The sequence below is a fragment of the Rana temporaria genome, chromosome 3 (assembly GCF_905171775.1).
Source record: "Rana temporaria chromosome 3, aRanTem1.1, whole genome shotgun sequence".
Lineage (NCBI taxonomy): Eukaryota > Metazoa > Chordata > Amphibia > Anura > Ranidae > Rana > Rana temporaria.
In genome coordinates this window covers 211,443,275-211,467,127 of record NC_053491.1, presented here as the reverse complement: position 1 = coordinate 211,467,127, position 23,853 = coordinate 211,443,275, and the positions used below count along the sequence as shown (strand labels likewise).

General features: G+C 38.9%; 1 protein-coding gene across 1 annotated transcript in view; it reads left to right on the top strand.

The window, feature by feature from the left end:
- Positions 1-23,853, top strand: part of PTPRQ (protein tyrosine phosphatase receptor type Q) — a 326,169-nt gene that overhangs the window by 129,446 nt on the left and 172,870 nt on the right. Inside the window, exons 21-27 of the mRNA XM_040341603.1 lie at positions 435-595; positions 4,801-4,946; positions 8,574-8,736; positions 11,095-11,373; positions 13,952-14,103; positions 15,210-15,351; positions 15,504-15,773. Coding sequence (XP_040197537.1) covers positions 435-595; positions 4,801-4,946; positions 8,574-8,736; positions 11,095-11,373; positions 13,952-14,103; positions 15,210-15,351; positions 15,504-15,773 — 1,313 coding nt within the window. The remainder of the gene's footprint in view (positions 1-434; positions 596-4,800; positions 4,947-8,573; positions 8,737-11,094; positions 11,374-13,951; positions 14,104-15,209; positions 15,352-15,503; positions 15,774-23,853) is intronic.

The following is a 23,853-nucleotide window of genomic DNA, read 5'->3' as shown; positions in this document are numbered from 1 at the left end:
AGATTGCAGCAGCAGAGTGCAGCAGCCGCCACAGCCCCCCCTAATACCTACCTGAGCCCCATCTCTGTCCAGCGATGTACACGAGTGTCTCGGCCATCCGAGACTCTTCATCCTGATTGGTTGAGACACAGCAGTGGTGCCATTGGCTCCCGTTGCTGTCAATCAAAGTCAGCTAGCCAATTAGGTGTGAGAGGGGCCAGGGCAAGCTTCTTGCTGTGGGTGCACTCGACAGAAGGGAGGGGCCAGGAGCACAAAAGAGGGACACGAGAAGAGGAGGATCCAGGCTGCTCTGTGCAAATCCACTGCATATAGGAGGTAAGTATAACATGTTTGTTATTTTTATAGAAAAAAAACAATCACTTTAAATGTCAATTTTATATACATGTTAAAGCTGTAGTTTTGGAGTAAAAGGTAAAGTTTTTCTCTTTTCTTAGGGATGACATGTCTAACAAAACTATCAATGTTGAAGAAACCTCTGTGAAATTCCAAGACCTGGAGAGCAATCATGAATACAGTGCATATGTCACCTCTAGCACTCGATTTGGAGACGGAAATGTTAGAAGTGATATTTTAAAATTTAAAACTTTAGAAGGAGGTATTGAAAATGAAGAATTCTTTGAATGCTAAATTATTTTCCTGCTGTATTTAATAAATGCAGTGTTCAATAAGAACTACTATTTAAACTTTAAATAATTATAGTATCTCAGAAAAGTGAGTACATCCTTACATTAGGGAGCTGGTGGATGTTAGAGACCTTGCACTCCTCCACAATATGTTTGAGGATGCCCCACAGATGCTCAATAGAGTTTTGGTCTGGAGACATGCTTGGCCAGTCCATCACCTTTACCCTCAGCTTCTTTAGCAAGGCAGTGGTTGTCTTGGAGGTGTGTTTGGGGTCGTTATCATGTTGGAATACTGCCCTATGGCCCAGTCTCTGAAGGGAGGGGATTATGCTCTGCTTTAGTATGTCACACTACATACTGGCATTCATGGTTCCTTCAATGAACTGTAGCTCCCCATTGCTGGCAGCACTCATGCAGCCCCAGACCATGACACTCCGACCACCATGCTTGACTATAGTCAAGACACACCTGTCTTTGTACTGCTCACCTGGATGCCCCCACAAATGCTTGACACCATCTGAACCTAATAAGTTTATCTTGGTCTCATCAGACTACAGGACATGGTTCCAGTAATCCAACCTTGGCATCTTTATGTAGAGCAACAATTATTTTTTTTCAAATCCTCAGAGTTCTTTGCCATGGGGTGCCATGTTAAACTTCCAGTGACCAGTATGATAGAGTGAGAGAGATAACAACAAATTTAACACACCTGCTTCCCATTCACACCCTAGACCTTGTAACACTAACAAATCACATGACACTGGGGAGGAAAAATGGCTAATTGCACACAATTTGGAGGTTTTCACTTAGGGGTATACTCACTTTTGTTGCCAGCGATTTAGACATTAATGGCTGTGTTGAGTTATTTGGAGGGAACAACATATTTACACTGTTATACGAGCTGTACACTCACTAGTTTACATTGTAGCAAAGTGTAATTTCTTCAGTATTGTCACAAGATATAATAAAATATTTACAAAAATGTGAAGGGTATACTCACTTTTGTGAGATACTGTGTATATATATATATATATATATATATATATATATATATATATACATATATATATATATATGTCCAGGCGTATTCAACAAATTCTAGCAACCTATAGAAATAGTTAAGATTTCTATTTGGTATAGTGATGTAGTCTTTGCTGTAGTCTTAGTCGATACAGGTAACTGCACCCTTTGGCTTTTTTTTGTGGGGGGGGGGCAAATCTTGGCAGATTGCCCCTCCTACCCCTATATAAGATATTTAAGCTATGTCACAAGCATCTTGATACCAAAGGAAAAAATGTAAACTCCAGGAAATTTTCAAACTTTCAAATTCCTACCATGCTAAAAGTGTCACCTATGTGGAGTGTACCTTGTAATTTTGACATCACCCATTCTCTTGACCACATGTGTCAAACACAAGGCCCGTGGCCCGAATCCAGCCCGCAAGGCCATTTTATTTGGCCCTCGTAATTTAGTTTAACACCCCTTTTCTTGACCTTAGGTGATATTTAGGACATTCGTTGACCAGTAACACTAAAGGACAGATGCTGACAGGTATTTATTCACTTCAATATACCAACACATTTTCAGTGCAGATAAGTAGAATGTAAAAGTTTGCTGGCTGAACACTACACGGATAATCTAAACAAGTCTCAAAAATAATCTATAACAGAATCAGTGCAGCGCAACAATTAATGTTAATTCAATCTCAGTCCCAATGTGTGAGATAGTTCTCCTCCATGTGCACAGTGCATGATCTCCAAACATAATAGAGATGAGGGTGAATGCAGCCTGTCCACCACCGATAGTCCTACCCGCTCATCTCAGAGATTCAACCTGAAAAGGTCACATAGCATGTATACCACACCATGGGGTATGGACATCTAGCACTCAAGTAACGATGTATGAGATGATCCCGCCACCGGGTCAGTATGTAAACATAAGTAAGAGATCTAATGTTCTTCGATTGATACGTTAATTTCAGCAAAAAAGGTTATAAAATTCACTTACAAATATAGCAATTTAAGTGCAGGCGTGATGGCAATGGTATTGTGGTATTGTTTCAAACGAATAAAATGGTAATGTCATACATGACTCCTGCCCCCCGTACATGTTACGTCCGATGGGCGGGACTTCATCAGCGGGTTCAGAGTAACGTAGACACCCCGCTCAACTATTTAATGAATGCCATAGCAACCAGATGCCAATTAGGCTAATACCTCAGGACAGAATGGCACAGCCGCACAATTCATCCTGCCTATCATATAGGCTATAAAAGAACCAGTACAATTATAACATGAAATGTTACAAAAAAAATATTTAAAATTCAAAAAAGATTCTATTCGTTGTGATCAGCCTGACAGTGTGCTCAGAATATGTATACATTGAGAATATACAATTCCCATTTGCCACGATAAATATTGACTCCCATATTACATTAAAGGGGCACCCCACCCATCATGGCGAACCTAAGAATCAGTAATTTATTAAAATATAAAAGAATGACGTCACACCACATCCATCTCCTTAAATGTTTGACAAAATAATAATCACATATAAATATGTAATAAACACAAATATGAATTAATAGTTTAAAATGTATAATCAATAAAATGTGTTACACATTAATAATCAATAAAAAAATCTAATAAAAGATTATCTCTCCAAAATAAAACAATTAAGATCAAAATCCAAATTCAAGCCTGCAGGGGACATAACTTTAGTTTCATACATCCAGAAAGATTCTCTACAACTTGACTGCCAAATATAATTACCACCTCTCCAATGTTTAGAAACCTTTTCTATTCCCCAAAATTTCAAACCATTAGGTTTACGATAGTGACACATTCTAAAATGCCTGAATACGCTGTGTGTTTTTATCCCCTTTTTAATATTATTGTTCTGTTCACCTACTTGTACATGTAAAGTCCTAGTTGTCCTCCCAATGTACTGAAGACCACATTCACATTCTAACATATAAACAACACCTACTGTAGCACAGGTGATAAGATTCCTAATTTGAAATTGTTTATGTGTGACTGATGAGCTGAACTCTTTATGTTTCTTAATATTAGTTCTAGGACTCGTAGTGTCCCTTTAATGTAATATGGGAGTCATTATATACATTGTAGCAAGTGGGAATTGTATATTCCCAATGTATATATATTTTGAGCACACTGTCAGGCCTAGCACAATGATTACAATCTTTTTTGAATTTAACATTTTTTTTCTGTAACATTTCATGTTATGATTGTACTGTTTTTTTTATAGTCTATAGGTTAGGCAGGATAAATTGGGCGGCTGCGTCCTTCTGTCCTGAGGTATTAGCTTAATTAGCACCTGGTTGCTATGGCATTCATTATATAGTTGAGCGGTTTGTCTACATTACTCTGAACCTGCTGATGAAGTCCCGCCCATAGGACGTAACATGTACAGGGGAAAAAGTCACGTATGACGTCACCCGCTGTAATTTTCTTGGTTTGAAACAATACCATTGCCATCACGTCTGCACTTGGTTTAAAGTGTTATATTTGTAAGTGGATCCTATAACCTTTTTTGCTGAAATAATCATATCAATCGGAGAGCATTAGATCTCTTTCTTATGTTTACATACTGACTCGGTGGCGGGAACGTCTCATATATCGTTGCTTGAGTGCTGGATGTCGAGGCCCCATGGTGTGGGATACATACTATGTGACCTTTTTAGGACGAATCTCTGAGGTGAGCGGCTAGGACTATCTGTTGTGGATGGGCTGCATTCACCCGTATCACTGTTTTGCTTGGTGATCAAGCACTGTGCACATGGAGGAGAACAATCTCACACATTGGGACAGAGATTGAATTACCATTTATTGTTGCGTTGCACTGATTCTCTTATATATTTGTTCACTTCAAACGTGTTTTGCATTCCCATACAAGTCTATAGGGATATAGGTCAAATGCAGGTCAGAATGAGGTCAACTGGAGGTCAAAGTCAAATGTTGACAAATTCTGAATGATTGCTGTCAACACAGGCCCAAAAAGCTCCTTGGGGATGCAGATCTCCTTTAATTAATTGCATCTATTATTTTTTTAAATGTATAATATCTCACCCTATATTTATATGTGGGTACAAGGCAAACAGATGAAATATTTAAATTATGTATATATTAAAGGCTTCAAGATATTTTTTTCTTTTTAGTTCCAAGTGACCCACCAAGAAATCTGTCGTACAAAAACATTAGCTCCTCTTCAGTTATGATTTTCTGGAGTGCACCCATAAAACCAAATGGCGTTATACAGTATTATTCTTTATATTACCAGAATTCTTCCCAAACATACACCAGGGTAAGGATTTTGTATACCTTATATAATTTTGTTTTCTTACATATCTTATAATTTTTATTACATATCAAGTACAAGCTTGATCTTTAAACATGATTTGATTGATTGCAATTTCCTTTTGGAGCAAGAGTTATGCTTACTATATGATATATTTTTTTCTCCGCTAACATCACCTATGTTTTCTTGCCCCTTTGCAAATGAAATAACATTGTTATTCCTTATAAAGTAAACTGCTAGCTTTGTTGTTGAAATAGAGGTAGGTTGCTAAGCAGGTCTTTGTGTATTATATAAAATGTGTGTAGATAGATCTAATCATCCAAGTCATTAGCACCCTCATCTATGCTCCATAAGCCGTAATATTACTCTGTAACATGACGTATAGTTATGCTTCTGACAAATCTGAAAAAAGGGATAAGGGTGGAAATGGAGTAAAACTCTAGTCATAACCTACTTTACATTTGGATGGACAAATTAGTAGTTGTTGATTGTTGTCTCTACACTGACTGGTGAGGTTTCTAGCCCCGGTGGCAACATGAAACAAGGTAAAATCTCTTCAAAGGGGACACTGAAGGAAATAAAAACACTAAATACCAACAACAGCAATAATATTATTATTAATTTTCCATTGCTTGTTTGCCAGGAAGACCTATATATTATTTCATTGTTTGCTAATTATGAGTGATGTGAGTTAGAAAATGAGAAAGGGTTGTAAAATATTTGTACTGAATTATCTTTAGCTCAAATGTATCACAAAGATGTATCACAAGGTAGAAATAACTTAGATTTGTAAGCTGTTATAAATCTGTTTAATAGAACAAATGTCTTACCAGAAAGGCAAAGCACCTTAGCTGACCATCTGGCCACAAACAGACATATAGGCCTGTGTACACATCCTTCCCAAACTGGTTTTATGAATGTGAGAAAATGCTGAAAACACTGTAACAAAGTGAGTTCATTAAAAGTGTGCAAATAGCAATCAGGATGCTGGTCTTTCCAAAGCAAAAGTAGTAACAAATGCTGAAGTGGATAAAAGGAACATGCTAATTAGGTTCCATTCAGCCAAATGAACCTGTCGGAAATGCTTATTTTTTTATTGGACATGTACATGGAAACTTTCCAGTACAGAAAAGATCCAAACATTATCATATTTTAGTGCATCAGAGCATTATACTCTGTAGTAAAATATAACATATTCACAAAACTGGTGAACGTTCCCACTACTCTGCTACTACTATTTTGGAACCTTAGCCAACTTCGGTATTATCTACCATAATGTATTGTGTCGACTGCATGTCATTTCTTAGGGCTGAGCTTCTTGTTGGTGACAGAACATGCCTGCACATTGAGCAATGACATGGTTGCTTATATTTTTTGCCAGAAGTTAAGTGTATGTATTCTTCTGTGCATAACATCACCTTAAAATAGGTCACCCCTTGTAAATACATGTATGTGTGAGCAGTATACAAAATAAAAAATTAAAGAAAATTAGTAGCTTAAAAGTAGCGATGCACGTCTTATAAAGATAGTTGCTTGGCTGTCTCTGTCTTCATTTTTTTCTGAATTACTGATCTAGAACATGAATGCAGCTAGTGAAGCAAGAAGAAAGCCAACAATGCTTTCCTACATAGTTGTTTTAAAGTGTAAGTCCAGTCAAAACCTAAGCTTAAACCTGCTTCCACCCTCATTTTAAGCCCTATAATAACTGCCCTGTGAAGGAAAGATGTGTATACCTATGTAATATAAGGGCCCCCTGGTCACATGATCTCCCCAGCGGCCAGCTTCAGGGGAGAACAGGGAGCAGTGACAATGGCTGCAAAACCTGGGTGGTGGCATCACTCATAGCTTTACTATGGGGCATATGTTATCTGCTGTCCCTCCTCTCCCCTGAAGCTGCTGCTGGGAGCCGATCACATGACTGAACCAGAGTGACCTTAGATTAGGTAAGTATACACACCTTTCCTTTTCAGGATAGTTAGTACATGGTTTAGGATGTGGGTGGGAGCAGGTTTAAAGTGATAGTAAAGGCTCACTTTTTTTCTTAAAAAAAATAACAAACATGTTATACTTACCTCCTCTATGCAGTTGGTTTTGCACAGAGCAGCCCAGATCCTCCTCTTCTCGTGGTCCCTCTTTGCTGCTCCTAGTCCCTCCCTCCTTTGAGTACCCCTCAGCCAGCAGATTGTTACAGGTTGTCCCCCAAGCTGAGTCAGAGCTCTGTGTATCCATTCAGACATGGAGCCCCAACCTGGCCCCACCCCATATACCCCCTGATTGACTGACTGACTTTGATTGACAGCCACTGGAGCCAATAGCGCCGCTGCTCTGCCTCAGCTAATCAGGAGGAGTGTACTGGATGGCTGAGGGGACCGTGGACATTGCTGGAGAGAGAAGGAGGTCATGTAGGTAATTGGGGGGTGCTGAAAGAACTGCTACACACAGAAGGTTTTTTATCTTAATGCATAAAATGCATTGAGATAAAAACCCTTCTGCCTTTACAACTCCTTTAAGCTTAGTAAGGTTTTGACTGGACTTCGACTTTAAATCAGTGATTTTGAAAACTATTGCAGAATACAGATCAATGTAACAACCAGGCACCTAGCATTGTCAAAAACAACAGTGACAACTAACCTATTTTCTCAGTGAAGGTTTTTTTTAGGGACATTAGTGAAATCCTAGTCCGTACTTCTACATACCTTCCTTTTGAGTGATGGGATGTAAGCTCTAAGTCACAACTAAGATCTTATATTGTCTATACAGTAGCTGAGTACTCTTTTATACCAGAGATGTGACCGCAATTAGTGCCTGAGGGACAAATCGGTAAGCACCTATGTTATTATGTGGGAAACAGAGGCGTGAATGACATGGTTCCCCTACGCCTAGAAGTACAGATTATGTCACTTTACTTCCCCAGCAAAGGAAGTGTGTGGGACCACTGTAAAGGTAAGCATAGGCATCTGCGGGGACCAGCATGAAACTGAGCCTGATGCTTTGTCCTGCATAAAAAGCATATTTTCTTTTAAACACTGAGTTTAAACAGACTACATTTTTCAAAGTTAAATGCAGTTTGAATGTTAAGATGCAAAGATATACCTCCATGAAAAAGCATGGCAATCAACATAACTGACTGAAAGTATGAAAAAAGGTTCAGATTAATAATGGAGCGATAAGCAAACTCAGTCTCCTTTTCTGTTGTCATTTATTCAATGGCCCATACTTACACAATTTTTATATAGCTACTGCCCACCATGCCAACTCTGACTTGTCAAATCTAGTTATTTTCAAAGTCACCCTAAGCCGTCAAATGCAACCTAATATGTTGTTTTGGCCTAATACATTTAGAAGCATTTTATATGGTTTGAGTATTACCAGTGTTGATCACTTGGAATGGTTCCCATTTTTTCTTCTCTGCTAGCCCATAGTATATCCCTTTTCTTTTTTTATATAATTTTTACTGTATTTAGGAGATATTGATAGTGATGCAGACATATATTATCTGTGCTTTTCTGTGTAGTGTTATATTATGTAATTTGACCAATGATTATATACTGTTGTTTTTCTCTTGTAATGAAAGTTAAACTGAAACATAGTTATCTGCTCATGTTTCTTTTTACCTCCAATTTTGTTTTGTAGAACCTCACATCCAATGATTTCAGTTTTGATAGTAATGGTTTTATAGCCATAATTGATGGTCTTGCAAAGTTCAGCCACTACCAGTTCTGGATTACTGCAAGCACTATATTTGGAGATGGAAACCAAGCTAGTGAGATTATTGATGTTAACACAGAGCAAGATGGTAGGTTACCAACACAATTCCCCTTTGGTTTACAGTTATATAGAATACTGTATGTACTTGTGTGTGTTTTTAAAGTACTGGACCCAAATACAAAATGCAATAAGCAACGCTGCCAATGTTCTATGTATCAGAGGCATTTTAAAACATGACTGTATTTACAGTATAAAGCAGACGAACTAGGATTTTTTTTTCTGGCCTGCAGCTTAATACACTCACTTCATGGACTGGTCTCTTTAAACTTTGTCAGCTTGTGGGAATTTCCCTGCATACTCCACTCCCCCTCCACTGCACGGAACGTGTCCTGCAACCTGACAAAGCCTGCCCCTCCTGGCAGCGCCGCACTACGACCACCTAGCAACCAATGAAGTACTTCATTGGAGTCCAGCTGTTAACAAATCTTTTACACAGGGTGCCTGTGTAACCGCAGGACCGGAGCTGGGAGGTGCAGTAAATCTACACTGAAGATGGTGATTTCTTGCTAGTTATTTTAGAGGCACATGACATGGATTTCTGATGGGGTGGCAAATGTGCTGGGGGTTCTGAGTGGGACATAAAAAGGGGATGGGACTCTGAGGGGGGAAAATAAGTACATGGGGGCTCTAATGGGGACAAAAAAGTACATGGGGGCTCTGAGGGGGACACAAATGTACGTGGCAGCTCGGAGGGGGATATAAATATTAGACATGTTCATTCGTTTTCGTCCGAATGCATTTTCGTCCGAATTTCAGGCATTTTCGTTATCGTTTTAACAAACGAAAAAGAACGCACAGAATACGAAAACCGAAAGATCCGACATAAACAAATGCTTTATTTTCATTTTCGTGAAATGTGCCTAACCTTAACTCTTTTAGTCCAAGATTATTCTACATAGAGAGAAAAGATTAGACTTTATAGAGAGAAAAGATTCGACATTATAGAGCGAAAAGATTTGACATTATAGAGAGAAAAGATTCGACATTATAGAGAGAAAAGATCGCTGCTGGAATTGGGTGGGGGAAGTCAAATAAAAATAATGATGATGATGAATGTTATTGGCTGATTGTAACCAAAGAGGAAGAGCAGTAAAATAGCTAGAACTAACTTGACAATTCAACATGAACAACGAAGAGTCGACAAAGCATAGAAAAATGTAGAATCTGTTGATAGTTCTAAGAAGATTAGACGGAGCAGCTAAACTGTACGACGCTGCAATCATACATTTACAGTCAAATGCTCGGCCCATTGGCTATAGAAAAATTCTATTGTTGGTTGACTAGTAATAATAATTAATAAATATAATTATTATTAGTCATACAACATTAGAATTCTACTATAGCTTGTAGGCGGAACATTCGAATGTGCGGGGGAACTCTGATGAGGACACACATTTGCGGAGAGACTCTGATGGGGACTCAAATTTTTGGGGTGACTCTTATGGGGACACAAATTTGCGGGGAGACTCTGATGGGGTATGAGATGTATGCGGATACTCTGAAGGGAACAAAAATGTAAGAACCCAGGGAAGGAGGCTCCAGCATTTAGGTGCAAAGGTACAAAGGATACAGGAGCACCATCCAGCAACGCTACCAGTTGCCTGTCAAACGTATTTCTATTCTGCTGCTGCAGATTAATTTATAGATGACTTTTTTTTGGCCCGCAAATTTGTGTAAAATATACAATGTGGCCCTTGAAGTGAAAAGTTTGGAGACCCCTGGTATAGAGCAACAATAGTACCAAGACCCCTCAAACATCCAGCACACACACAGACATACACATACCAAAGTAGAGCATTGGAGATGATTGCTCTTGCTCCCATGCTCACTGACTCTAAAGTACCTTTCTAACAATTTTATACCTTTATTTTCCTAAAAAATAGAATTTAACTAATGTTTGGCCTTCTATAGGCAACTGGGCATTTGCTAAGTGTTTTGACAATATCTGGCAGATTCATATGCAACTGCACCATCAGTTTAAGTCTTAAGCCTCGTACACACGACCGAGGAACTCGACAGGCCGTTTTGCTCGTCGAGTTCCTTGTTAGGCTGTCGAGGAACTCGACGTGCCAATTTTCTCCATTCCCGTCGAGGAAAAAGAGAACATGCTCTCTTTTTGGCTCGTCGAGATCCTCGACAGTTTCCTCGTCGAAAAATGTACACACGACCGGTTTCCTCGGCAAACGAAAAAAAACAGCAAGTTTCTTGCTGGTTTTGCCGGGAAACTCGGTCGTGTGTACGAGGCCTTAGAAGTAAAAAATAATTCACGTATGTGTATCTGTGGTCATGTGTGAGTAGTCATGAATAACTACAGACCTTACTCATACAAGGTTTTATGGGCCCAAGCCTGCAGATATACTTTATTTTTTATGATATTTTTTTCTAGTACCTGAAACACCACCTATGATCAGAGAATGCAAAAACCTAACGTCTACTTCAGTCTTGTTATCGTGGGATCCCCCAGAACGTCCAAATGGTATTATAACTGGTTACTACATACAGATTTATGGACCACAGGGAAACAAGTCTTTTCCTGATACTATGCAAGTCTCCATCACTTTAAAGGATCTTGAACCATTTACCCAGTATTTTATCTTTGTTGCTGCAAGAACAATAAAAGGAACGGGTCCTTCTATCCAGCTTCCATTTCTCACAGATGAAGCAGGTAATTGTCCTATGACATATTTGTGCTAAATTAAAATCATCAAAAAAGTGATCCTTTATAATCCTGTACATGTTTCCAGTTTCACTGTCTTTGTCTTCTCTCTCATGTTTCTTCTTGAATTATTACATTTCTCTAACAAGGTCAAAGCTGTGCATGATATGTTCTTCTTTGGTGCTTAAATTTCATTGCTTTGACAGGTTTAGCTATGTTACAAAAACTGTACTTACACTGGTGGCTTTTTATTATTTTGTCCTCTGCCACTTGACCGAAAATCACACTGAGAGCAGAATAGTTTGACGTTCTGTCATAGAAAGGATTATTTAATTATGCCCTGTGGTAACGCTCATTGCGATTCTATCCTAAATGCATCTATAGCCTTTTTGCCTTGCTGATCTAAAAATATATTTATATATGAATGCTTTCTTTTTCATTTTTTATTTTTTACTGAAACATGTTATTGTTTATTTGTTTATCTTTGCCAAGTGTCTGTTCTTAAAGCAGGGGTTCCGCGGCAGATCGTTTTTTTTTTTTTTTCTCCAGCATTCTATGGGGATAAACAATACTACGTTACACTCACTTCTTTTGTCCCTGCAATTATCCGCTGTCCGTTTTCGTGTGAAAAAAAGAGGTTATAAAATCCTTTCCTGTTAGTTTCCATTTTGCTTGTGGGCATTGTCAAGCCCACAAGCAATCATTTCCTGGAAGCGGTGTCACGTGTCACTTCGTAGGTGAAATCTCTCGAGATTTCGCTGCACTGTGTTTAACAATGTATCTTGAGAAGCACGACACTGTGCTCCCAGAATACATTGCAGCGCCCGGGGAAAGACTTGGAAACGCCTACTTCCGCGGGAGAGGAATCCCGGAGGTCTAACTGGGAATGGAAATAAACGGTATTTATATCTTTTAAAAAAAATGTGTGTGGCTTTTAATGATGTAGATAGTGCATCGATTAAGATAGAATATAGTTGCTATTTTCGGTGAACCTCCGCTTTAAGTTCAGTCTTTTAAAACTGAACATAATCCACTTTTTAAGTCTAATGCTTATTTAGTCTAGTAAAATTAGAATTACTTACCTTATTCCTCAGTCCTGAAGGCTTTATCCCCACTGGTTCAAGAATGAAACCAGTCCCACAAAATCACTACTACCTGCATAGTTGTGTGGCCTTTCCTTTTGACAACGATACCTCATATAATGCAAGACCAGTGGCCAACATTAGTCCTGCATCATATTTGATGATATTAAGGGAAATGTTAGGAGCTGGAGTGAATACGTTTTCTGGCTGCCATAGGACCAATGAATTTGGTAACTATTCCACTGTATTACACCCCACTTTAGTAAATGAGTATTACATCATAAATATGGTGTGGAATACCGTAATGGCATTTTTTTTATAGCTGATTGGAGTTCAGCTTTAAATGCTGCCTGAGAGGAGAATTCTGTAAAGTAAATATGATATATTTTTATATGGGCTGGTCACAGAATGCACAGTAGGCTTCTCATATGTGTAGGACAGCCTGTATACATGCTGAAAGCAGTCAAGGAAATACAGGCTACTGCACAAATGCCAGGATTTTATGATAGTTTCTGTTATGGGATAACATGTTGGTCCTAGTTGTGGATGCTGACACTGTGGTACATTGCAGTGTGGTACATTGCAGTGGCTTTCTAGAAAAGAAAGCATTATGAGGAGCCATTCACATTTGTGCATTATACTAATTCCAAATTTTTGTGCTTTTTTTGCGTGTTTTCATGCAGCAGCACCGGGCAGCTCATACACTTGAATTAGCTGTCCTGCGTGTGACAAACGCACCAAAGAAGCTAATGCACTTTTTTTGGGTGCAGAGCTTGGCATGTTTTAGCACATTTGCAGTGGGACCAAACACATGTTTGCTGGCCGTGTTTATGGTGCAATTAGCAAATTACAGGAACATGCATTCCAGGAGCATGTGCAGAAGCTTGCATTTCTGCTCGTGTTCCCAGAATGCGCAGTGCTAGGATTATATTAAAACCTTTCTTAGCCATGCATTTTTTGCTCAGCTAAATACAGCATTGAAATACCTATATATTAACTGTCTTACCTGATGAAAGATTATTAATTCTGTTCAGCTTCAATATATCTTGTAATCCAGAAACCTTTGCCAGACAGTATAGACTTGTTCTCGATTATCATAGCATGGTCCTGTACCTCTTCTACAGGTAGAGATTACAGCTTGGTCCAACTTATTGATAGGACTTTGATGGGTCACCACTTTGGTGTTTACAATGTAAGCTGGCTATACTCGTTTCAAATTTCAGCCGATACTTACTTAATTGGTAAAAATTCAAGCTGTGAGTGGCCATGTTGGCACCCTATGGCTAGACAAACTTGATTGAAAGAATCAGAGTGACAAATCAGGTATTTCTACCAATTGCATTTAAAAATACATTTAATGATTTTTTTTATATTAACAGAAGTGCATTAATTGTTGGTTTTTATATCCACCTGGAAATCTACTTAATAATAATAATATTTTTTTGAAAATATTTTTGTATAATATTAAAAAAATTACTACAAGCAATAAATCTGTTGCATTACAGAGCCATCAGTACCTCCTTACAATCTGACTTTCATCAATGCAAGTGACAGCTTTGCTTGGTTGCAGTGGAGGCCTAGTCCAAGACCTAATGGTATTGTGCACATGTACAGCTTTCAAATTGTGGAAAATAGCAGTCAGTCTATATTCTTTCAGGTAAATATATTCATAACTTAGGAAAAATGAAACAATTGCTTATAGATGACTTAAAGTGAATGTAAAATCAAAATGTTTTTCTTTAGTTAATTGGCCTTTAAGTTGTGAATAGAATGGGGAAAGGTTCAGGCCCCTTGTCATCTTTTTTTGCTGTTTATGTCCCTGCTGGGTAGATTCGCCTTTTTTTTGTCCTAGTGTCCATTGTCACCGAAACAGAGAGTGGGGAGAATGTAACATTTTAGAGTTGTCCCCAAAGCAAGAGGTGGGGGGAATGCATCCAATGGGGACGAACGTTTGGTGACAACTGTCTAAGAGAGGACTTGCCCCCATGTTTGAGGAGGTTTCCTAAACTTTTCTTTACCATCTTAGAACAGGAGGAGAGGTAAAAGGAAATCTCCCAAGTAGGATACTGACAGAAAAAAATAACTTAATAGGGGTTTTATATAAAGCATATGCACACTGGTAAATCTTTTACTTCAAAAATCACAAAAGATTAGTTGGTTTCATCCTATTGCCTCTAATCCATCTCCACTACACTATCTGATTTCCGCATGAAAATGAATATATCTGTATATACAGTGCATATTTATATAACAACAATAATTGGATGCACAGAACAGTAATATATACAAATTAATGACGTTGAGCTTTATTTTGGCGCCTGGAATATTATAGTCCCATGACTGTATTTACCACACTATGTACACATGAATAATAGCATTTTGTTGTACAAGCGCCACCCCATACGCTATATTATGGTATTTAAATTAAAACTACTACTAAAATGCACTATTGGAGTTGGCACGCTGACTTATTTTTGGGCAGTGCTGCTTTTCAACTATGCAGATTAACCAGCTACAGAAAAAAAAGAAAGAAACAACGCTTTGCTGCTTCCAGCACAATGAAGAACCTTCTTATTTCTCTCAATATCCCCTACTCTAGTTTACACATAGAGTTCTCTTGCTGAAATTACCCAAATTGTAAATGTTTGGGTTTAGTGCTGCCCCCTGTAACCCTGCATCCATGGGGACTAACCCTCAAGTGCCATTAGGGTAAATATGGCTTAGGTAGTCTCCATATTAACTAGGCTGTTTTTTGTTTTCCAGAATATATCAGGAGCTCAGACAGAAGGAAAGCTTACCAATTTGGACCCATTTAAGACCTATGTAGCCAGTGTATCTGCTTTTACAAAAGCAGGGAATGGTAATCAATATAGCAATACTATTCAGTTCACAACAGAAGAGTCAGGTATGTATGAATCTATTTATATATTGACATATTGTACGTTTATCATTGTCCAGTCTACTTTACACTGATGTTTTTCTAATAATCTGCTATTATAAGTGATATGTGATTCAATGTTACTATGTGAAAGTAAAATCTATATATTTCTTTAAAAGCCCCAGACTCGGTCCAGAACATGCGTTGTGTGGCAACAAGTTGGCAGTCCATCTTAATTCAGTGGGATCCACCAGCTCGCCCAAATGGAAAAATAACTCAGTACGTCCTAATATTTCAAAATGTTGCTACCTTTGTTCTCGCTACTGATAATGCCTACACCTTCAGGGATCTTCTATCCAATACCACATATAACTTCTCTATTCAAGCAGCAAATTCTGCTGGGGAAGGAAAGGAGGACATATGCAATGCAACAACAAAGTCTGAAGAAGGTACTGTATGTTATCTAACATGCAAATTGATAGCTGTTCAACTTTGAAATGTTAATATTTGTTTCAAAATAATAGTCCTTCCTTATATGCTTACTTGAATTTTCAGGAGGAGGTGTCACCAATGATAACCAATATTTAGCTCATGACAGATTTGCTTTAAAGGTGATCAAAAAGGTGGGAGCAGCTAAAATTCACGGAAATTTATGTTTGATTCGATTGTAGCCGCACACAGGTTTTATAAATATTAAAGCTAAGGTTTTAATTCTTTTGAATTGGGAATAATTTTATAGCTGCTGTCAGCTTTTTTATTAATGGTGTTCTGACATTAGTCATGGTTAGAGAGCCAGCACTGAGTCATTGATAGTACATTTATTTTTGACACAAGGTGAAATCAGATTAGCTTCACTGTCTCACAACAGAGTGTCTGGCTAACATTACTTGTACTTTTTATTTAATGATGCTATCTATGGCACTGAAATACCCTTGGAAACTAGTATTAGATGACATGTACTATATCACAGGCATACTGAAAGTAGTTATATTTGTAGACTTTGTAAAGTTTCATGGCGAAATATTATGTTGTACATATTTACTACAAGGCCAGCAAAGCAAAAAACTCTCTTTGTTACTGTCGTGTTCAAGTGTAGTGACTCATTACTACACCACCACGTGAGCACTTATAGATGTTACTTACTTACAGATGTAGCTGGGGAGCTTCATGGTAAGCATATGTGATCTAATGACTAAATAAAGAAAAGAGTAGTCCTTGTGGCTTACTGGAGTGCACCGAGGCCTAGGCATCCTCATTATAATCTGCTGTGAACTTTTTCTCTCTCACTAGTCTTTTGTTTTATTTAGAAACAAGTGCCAGAAAATAAATAGGGCATATAATATTCACGTGCACACATCTGGTATGTTGTTTCAAGCTCTTCTCTCTTTTTTAGCCAATTAAGGTTGCATCTTCTATATTGTTGTATTTAAAAAAAAGTGAAATGTAATTATAACTGTAGCAAAGGGGTTGATTTACTAAAACTGGAGAGTGCAAAATATGGTGCAAATCTGCAATCCGCTTTCATTTTTATTTTTTTATCAAAGCTTAACTGAACAAGCTAGAAGATACCATGCACAGCTGCACCAGATTGTGTACTCTCCAGTTTTAGTATATTAGCCCCAATTATGGATAAAACATTCCACTGTGGAGTAAGCATGCAGTATTTGACATTCCCATTTAAGGGATACAGAATATTAGTGGATAAGATATAGGGCATTATTTACTAAAACTGGAAAGTGCAAAATCTGGTGCAACTCTGCATAGAAACCAATCAGCTTTCAGGTTTTATTGGCAAAGCTTAATTAAACTATCTGAAGTAGAGGCTGATTGGTTACTACTATGCACAGCTGCACCAGATTCTGAATGCTCCAGTATTAGTAAATCTCCCCCATAGTGTTACACAGTGTGAGTCGGGTTGATTTGCTAAAGGCAAATAGACTGCGCACTTTGCAAGTGGAGTTGCCCCCTGAGACCCCTTTCACACGAATGGACCGTTCAGGTCCGCCTGTTAGTTTTGACGGCCGCTCCATGCAGTCCTATGGAGCATTGGATGTCAGCGGAAACATGTCCGCTGACATCCGACCCGATCTGTTCCGCCAAAATCGGACGGATGGCAATACGTCCCCATGCGCCCATGGCGGATCGGTTCGGGTGAGATCTGATGAAAATGGAAATGCTGTACGTTTTCATCAGATCTCCCCATAGGAGTCCGCCTGTGTGGAAGAGGCCTAAAAGTTCAGTTGCTCCAGAGCTTAGTAAATGAGGTAAAGCTTACATTTTACAAAGAATATACCTAATCACATGAAAGGAAAATTAAACTGCACATGATTGTATGATGGAAGTCAGAAAAGCCCTCCTTCGTTTACTAAGCTCTGAAGCAACTCCACTTGCAAAGTGCACAGTCTATTTGCCTTTAGTAAACCAACCCCATAGTCTATACCCTGGGCAACAATTGAATGCTTCCTGACAGAGAAACAGCATCTTTGCAAAACTGAGTGCAGCTTAACTGTTGATCATGTGCTGTAATTCAAACATGACAGTGGTGAAGTTATAATAACTTTAGGATCATTGTTGTATAACCTTTCAATTATAGCTGCCTTATGCATTGGATTAATAAGTAAACTGAAAAGCAATGGTCAAAGTGTACAGTCTACAATTTCCAACCAGCCCTCTGTCTGGTAAAATGCACAAGAGCACAACTGTGTATATTTAAGGACATCTGTGTTAAGAATACAAATGTCTTTCCAGTAGCTGGCTTTGTTGACGTATGACATGCAGGTGTCACTACTGGTAATACAAGCCAAAAGGAATTACATTTCTAAAGACTGATCATATGTTAGTCAATAAAGGCAAGCAATGTGACCAAAGAGGGCATTACTTGCTGCAATCTGGCTCTGTTGAGGTACGCTACACTTCTGATAATCAGAAAACAAAAACAAGCGGGAAAATCACTTTTACATTCTCTGTGCCAAATTTATTTATAGACAAAAAATAGATGAAAATTGTGTCTTTACTCATTTCATTTTGGGACAGTATGACATCTCAACAGTCTTGGTTCACAGTTCATGCACACCAAGAAGTATTCTTCTAATTTACAAATTTGCCACTATTTTCACTTGAGGCCTCGTACACACAACTGGTTTCCTCGGCAGAATCCATCAAGAAACTTGGTGGGAGAGCTTTTTTGCAGAGGAAACCGGTCGTGTGTACGTTTTTCATCGAGGAAACTGTCGAGGAACTCGACGAGCAAAAAAGAGAGCAAGTTCTCTTTTTCCTCGACGGGAGTCTGAATTTGCTTGTCGAGTTCCTCGTCGGGCTGGTTTTCGATGAGAAACTCGGGCATTGTGTATGCTAAGAAACCCGCGCTTGCTCAGATTAAAGTATGAGACGGGAGTAAAAGTAGCATTTGTAATGGAGATAACACTTTTTTTAAGCTGTAACAGACTGAAAAGTGCAAATCGTCTCCTACCAAACTTTTACTTAACACGCAAACACATGAGATTAGCAAAAGCAACCCCAAGAGTTGTGCCAGTGGAATCAAACTTCCCCTGCCATTGTATGTGTTGTACGTCACCGCGTTTGAGAACGAGGAGATTTTGTCTTGACAGTGTGTACGCAAAGCAAGCTTGTCGAGTTCCTCGACAAGCCTAACAAGGAACTCGACGAGGAAAACGATGTGTTTCGCCCGACGAGTTCCTCGGTCGTGTGTATGAGGCCTAAGATAAGGTCCCTGTGTGGCCCTGAAAAAGTTACTTTTGTCTTGTTTGCCATGTTTTTCTAATAAAAGCTGGCGACCTTTAAATTACAATTAGACATTAAATGGTGCCATTGGCTTACCTATTTGAAGCACCCACATATTTATTTGCTGGTCACCCAAAGTATGGAGATCAAGCTAAATACAATCATTCATAGGGAGACATCTGTCTGTCCATGGTCAATTGTGACAAACATCATAAAACCTGACATGAATGCATTCATATAAAATTAGCTATTATTTATAGAAATTTGTGTTACATGACAATTCAAATGGGTGATATATAAGATGGAGATTGTGCTATATAGAGATAAACTGTTTTAAGATCGAACACATAAATATTAGAGTTGCAACTTTCATAAAGATCTAGGAAAGCAGGAATAGGAGCATTCCTAAGGCTGGGTTCACACTATTGCCGGATGCAGCTTACAGCAGGAGTCCGGTGCATCCCCGTTGTCTGTTTCAGGGACGAATCAGGGCCGCATTTTTGCCTGAATTTGGCCCTGAAATAGAACCAAAGATGCACAGCACTCCTGTGCAAGCCGCTCCGGATCCGCCACAGAGATATGTGAACTGGCTCCATAGAGAGTCGGTCACAATCTCCTGTCATGCGAATTGGATACAGGGAAATACCGCATCCAATTGGCGCTAGTGTGAACCCTGCCTAAAGCAACAGGGCAAGCCCTTAACTTTCCTGATGCAGAAACACAAGTGCTACCTTAATTTACATCTGAGCCACTGTGACATTGCCTGTCTTTTATACCTGTTGTCTTTGTTACTTGACTACTAATGCTGTGGCTGAGTGATGCATACTACTACTAATGATCTGAGAAAGTATTGTAACCACCAGTAATAGAGCCCAGGTAAACTTTCAGTTTACATGCCTAAGTAAACTTCAGGTGCATCAAAACAAAAGGTGTGCAAAGTTTTGCAGTTCAGTTTCTTTACAACGTAGCCTAAACGAACACTCGGCCGTGACAGCAAAGGATAGTGCCATCATGTAATGACGATAAATCATTCACTGGACATAAATGAATAAATGTTTTGTTTGTTTTTTTCACATATACCTAGTGCAAACAATTTGGACGGGAAACACAATAACCGTTCATTTGACAGAAAATGTCCAAAACCTTCGTTTTTTTGACTAAAAAACATCCCAGCTGATTAGCGATTTGTGCCATTAACTGTCCGAAAAACGAACAAGCTGTTCAAATGACCAAACCTGGGCCAATTTTATGTATAGTGTATTGTTTGGCCAATAAACAGCCTACCAATTTTTTTTAACATTGTGAAAGATAATGTTACACCAAGTAAATTGATACCCAACATGTCATGCTTCAAAATTGCCCCGCTTGTGGAATGGTGACAAACTTGACACTCAAAAATCTCCATAGGCAAAGTTTAAAAATGCCTACAGGTTATCAGTTTTAAGTTACAGAGGAGGTATTTTGCTAGAATTATTACCCTCACTCTAACAATTGCAGTCATACCTCACATGTGTGGTTTGAACACCGTTTAGATATGCAGGTGTGACTTATATGTTCGTTCACTTCTGCGTGTAAGCGCAGAGGGATGGGGCGCTTTAAAAAAAAAATATCTTATTTATTTTACTTTTTATGTTTACATTGCCCCTTTAAAAAAAATGGATACATCCCTTGTAATAGAAAAAAAGCATGACAGGACCTTTTTAATGTGAGGTTAGATGAAAAAAAAACACCTCAAATCTCACATTTACACTTAAAAGCAATAAAAAAAACTTTCCTTTTTTTTTCAATAAAAAAAATTGTCCCTTTAAGCCCGTTGGGCGGCAGTGACGTTTGATGTTGCTCCCTTGATCCAATTGCATAGAGTTGAGTGGGGGCCATCATTCCCTCACTTGACTTCCTGCCTAACAGGGAAAAGGATTGGACCGTCTCTGCCGCTACCGACAGATCAGGTAAGTGGCGGAGACGACCAGGATGCGGCGGGAGGGGAGGCACCTTTCCCACCACCCATAAAAGTGATCTTGTGGCGAATCCGCCACGGAGATCAATTGTATCTTAAAGCGGACCGCCCGCTGTCGAAAAAAATACCAGGGTTATGGCAGCTATCTGCTGTCATAACAAGGGTACTTAAGGTCAAAGTAACAAGATATAACAACGACGGGCGGTCTGGAAGTGTATTTAAACTAAAAATTCAGTTGGGCTTTAACCACTTAAGGACCGGCATGCACATTATGTCCCCCGCCTGCTAGAGCTGTTTAAAGGGCCGACGTACAGCTACGGCGGTTCACGGTAACATGCCGACCTGCCGCCGTATAATGACGGAATGAGTAGACATTCAGCCAAAAACGAACAAACTCTAAATCTACTGGCAGCCACATTCTGATGCCACGTACACACGCTTGGGATTTCCGACGGGAAAAAGTCAGTCTGGAAAAAAGAGAGCTGGTTCTCTTTTTTTGCCGCTGGGTTTGGCGGAGGGAGCTTACACATGGCCGGATTCCCGCCCAAAAGCTCTCATCACAGTTTTCCCATCGGAAAACCCGGTCGTGGGTATGAGGCATAAGACTAATCTATCTAACCCTGTAAAGCAAAAATCACTATACATACCTTTTCTGTAGCCAATCCGATATGGTGTCTGGCTGTTTGCTTGACTATGCTCCAGCATAGCACAGAGTTTTTTTAATTTGACATTCAACAAATTATTTAATATAGGTGTCTTTGGTGCCTAACTAAATGGCATCTTAATATACATTAGTGTAACCACTTTTTATGAGGGTAGCGCCATCTAAGTTAGAAATATAGTTATTGTGTAGCAAACAGAGCTCAGACTAGCCCAAAACAATCACAAACCGCTCCGCCGATTACAGTGAGCATAGCTCTTTTTTAGTGTGGTCATACTGCTGCTTTTAAAAACATTCCCCTCTGGGTGATCTATGCACATTGCAAGAATTATAACAACCTTTGTTGCAGATTCCTACCTTTTGTTATTTTGAAGAAATCCATGTGTGTTTTTCTGTGCTTCAGTACTAAGTGGGTCTAATGAAAGTGGTTTCATAATTAACTGTCAGGTGTGCAGCTGCAGGGCAATAATGAGGAAATCTGCTGGGCCTGCATCCCTTTAGATATGTTCCTATTAAAAGTATCTCTCCAAAAATGAAATTTTTGTTGCAGAGGATACCTGAAATCTGACTTGTATCTTAGGCAGACTTCTGGGAAAATTGGTGAGCCAATCACACAAGCAGTAAATGATGTTTCTGGGGAGTGGTCAGTACACACTCTGACCCGGATTCAGAGAGCAGTTACGACGGCGTATCTCCGGATACGCCGTTGTAACTCTGAGTTGCGGGGTCGTATCTATGCGACTAATTCATAGAATCAGTTACGCATAGATTTCCCTAAGATCCGACCGGCGTAAGTGTCTTACACTGTCGTATCTTAGGCTGCATATTTACGCTGGCCGCTAGGTGGCACTTCCGTAGATTTACGCGAGGAATATGCTAATTAGGTAGATACGCCGATTCAGGAACGTATGTCCGCCCGGCGCATTTTTTTTATGTCGTTTACGTTCGGCTTTTTCCGGCGTAAAGTTAGCCCTGCTATATGAGGGGTATCCTATGTTAAGTATGGACGTCGTTCCTGCGTCGAATTTAGAAAATTTTACGTCGTTTGCGTAAGTCGTTCGCGAATAGGGCTGTACGTAAGTTACGATCACGTCTAAAGCAATGACGATTTGCGGCGTAATTTTGAGCATACGCACTGGGATTCTTTCATGAACGGCGCATGCGCCATTCGTAAAAAACGTCAAATACGTGGGGTCACATTAAATTTAAATAAAACACGCCCACATCATCCACATTTGAAATAGGCGGGCTTACGCCGGACCACATAAGTTACGCCGCTGTAACTTTGGGCGCAAGTTCTTTATGAATACGGAACTTGCGCCCTAAGTTACGGCGGCGTAACGTATCTGAGATACGTTACGCCCGCGGATAGGTACACAATTGTATCTGAATCCGGGCCTCTGTGTACAGAACAACTCCAGGTAGTCATATTGCAATGCATTCTCAGAAAATTACAGCAGCTGCAGATTGAAAAGGAAAGGTCATTTTTAATAACATTCACTTACAATATGATTAGTGTCCTAATTATATGTGCTATATTATTTTTTTCTTTCTTTGCTATTTTTTTTCCCACGAAAGTGGAGTTACCCTTTAAATGCAATGCCTAGTATTTCAATTTACTTGTGTGGTATATGATAAATATATGCTGCAGTAAAATTGGAACTGCCCTTTTGATAATACAGATTCATTTAAAGGTACTGTTATTTGCCCCAATCAAAATATTAAATCAACATTTTATTTATTTTTGTTATGTATATTTTTCATTTAAAAGTTTTATTTTTTTGTTTGAAATTTCTGTTCAGCCCTTTATAGGGAATGTCTTACACATGCACTGCATTTTAAAGAAAGATGTTTACATCTATGATTAACTTGACATTGGGTTTAGTATAGAAGAGATAAATATAAAACATTTATGAAATATTTGGAGGCGATGTGCTCCTGGAGCAGACATTGATCACTTCATCTTGGTGGATTCCACTTTAGTAAATGAAAACAAGCTGTGCTGCAAGTATAGGATACATGGAACAACGTGACCAAATTAATACCAGCTGTGGCTGAAAGCTCTGATGAGGGTTTTTTTTTTTTTTTTGGTCATTCTTAAAGAATGGAAATCCAATTCTCCATGCTAAAGCAACCATAATCCTGTTTGTATCTGTAACTCTATAGTACA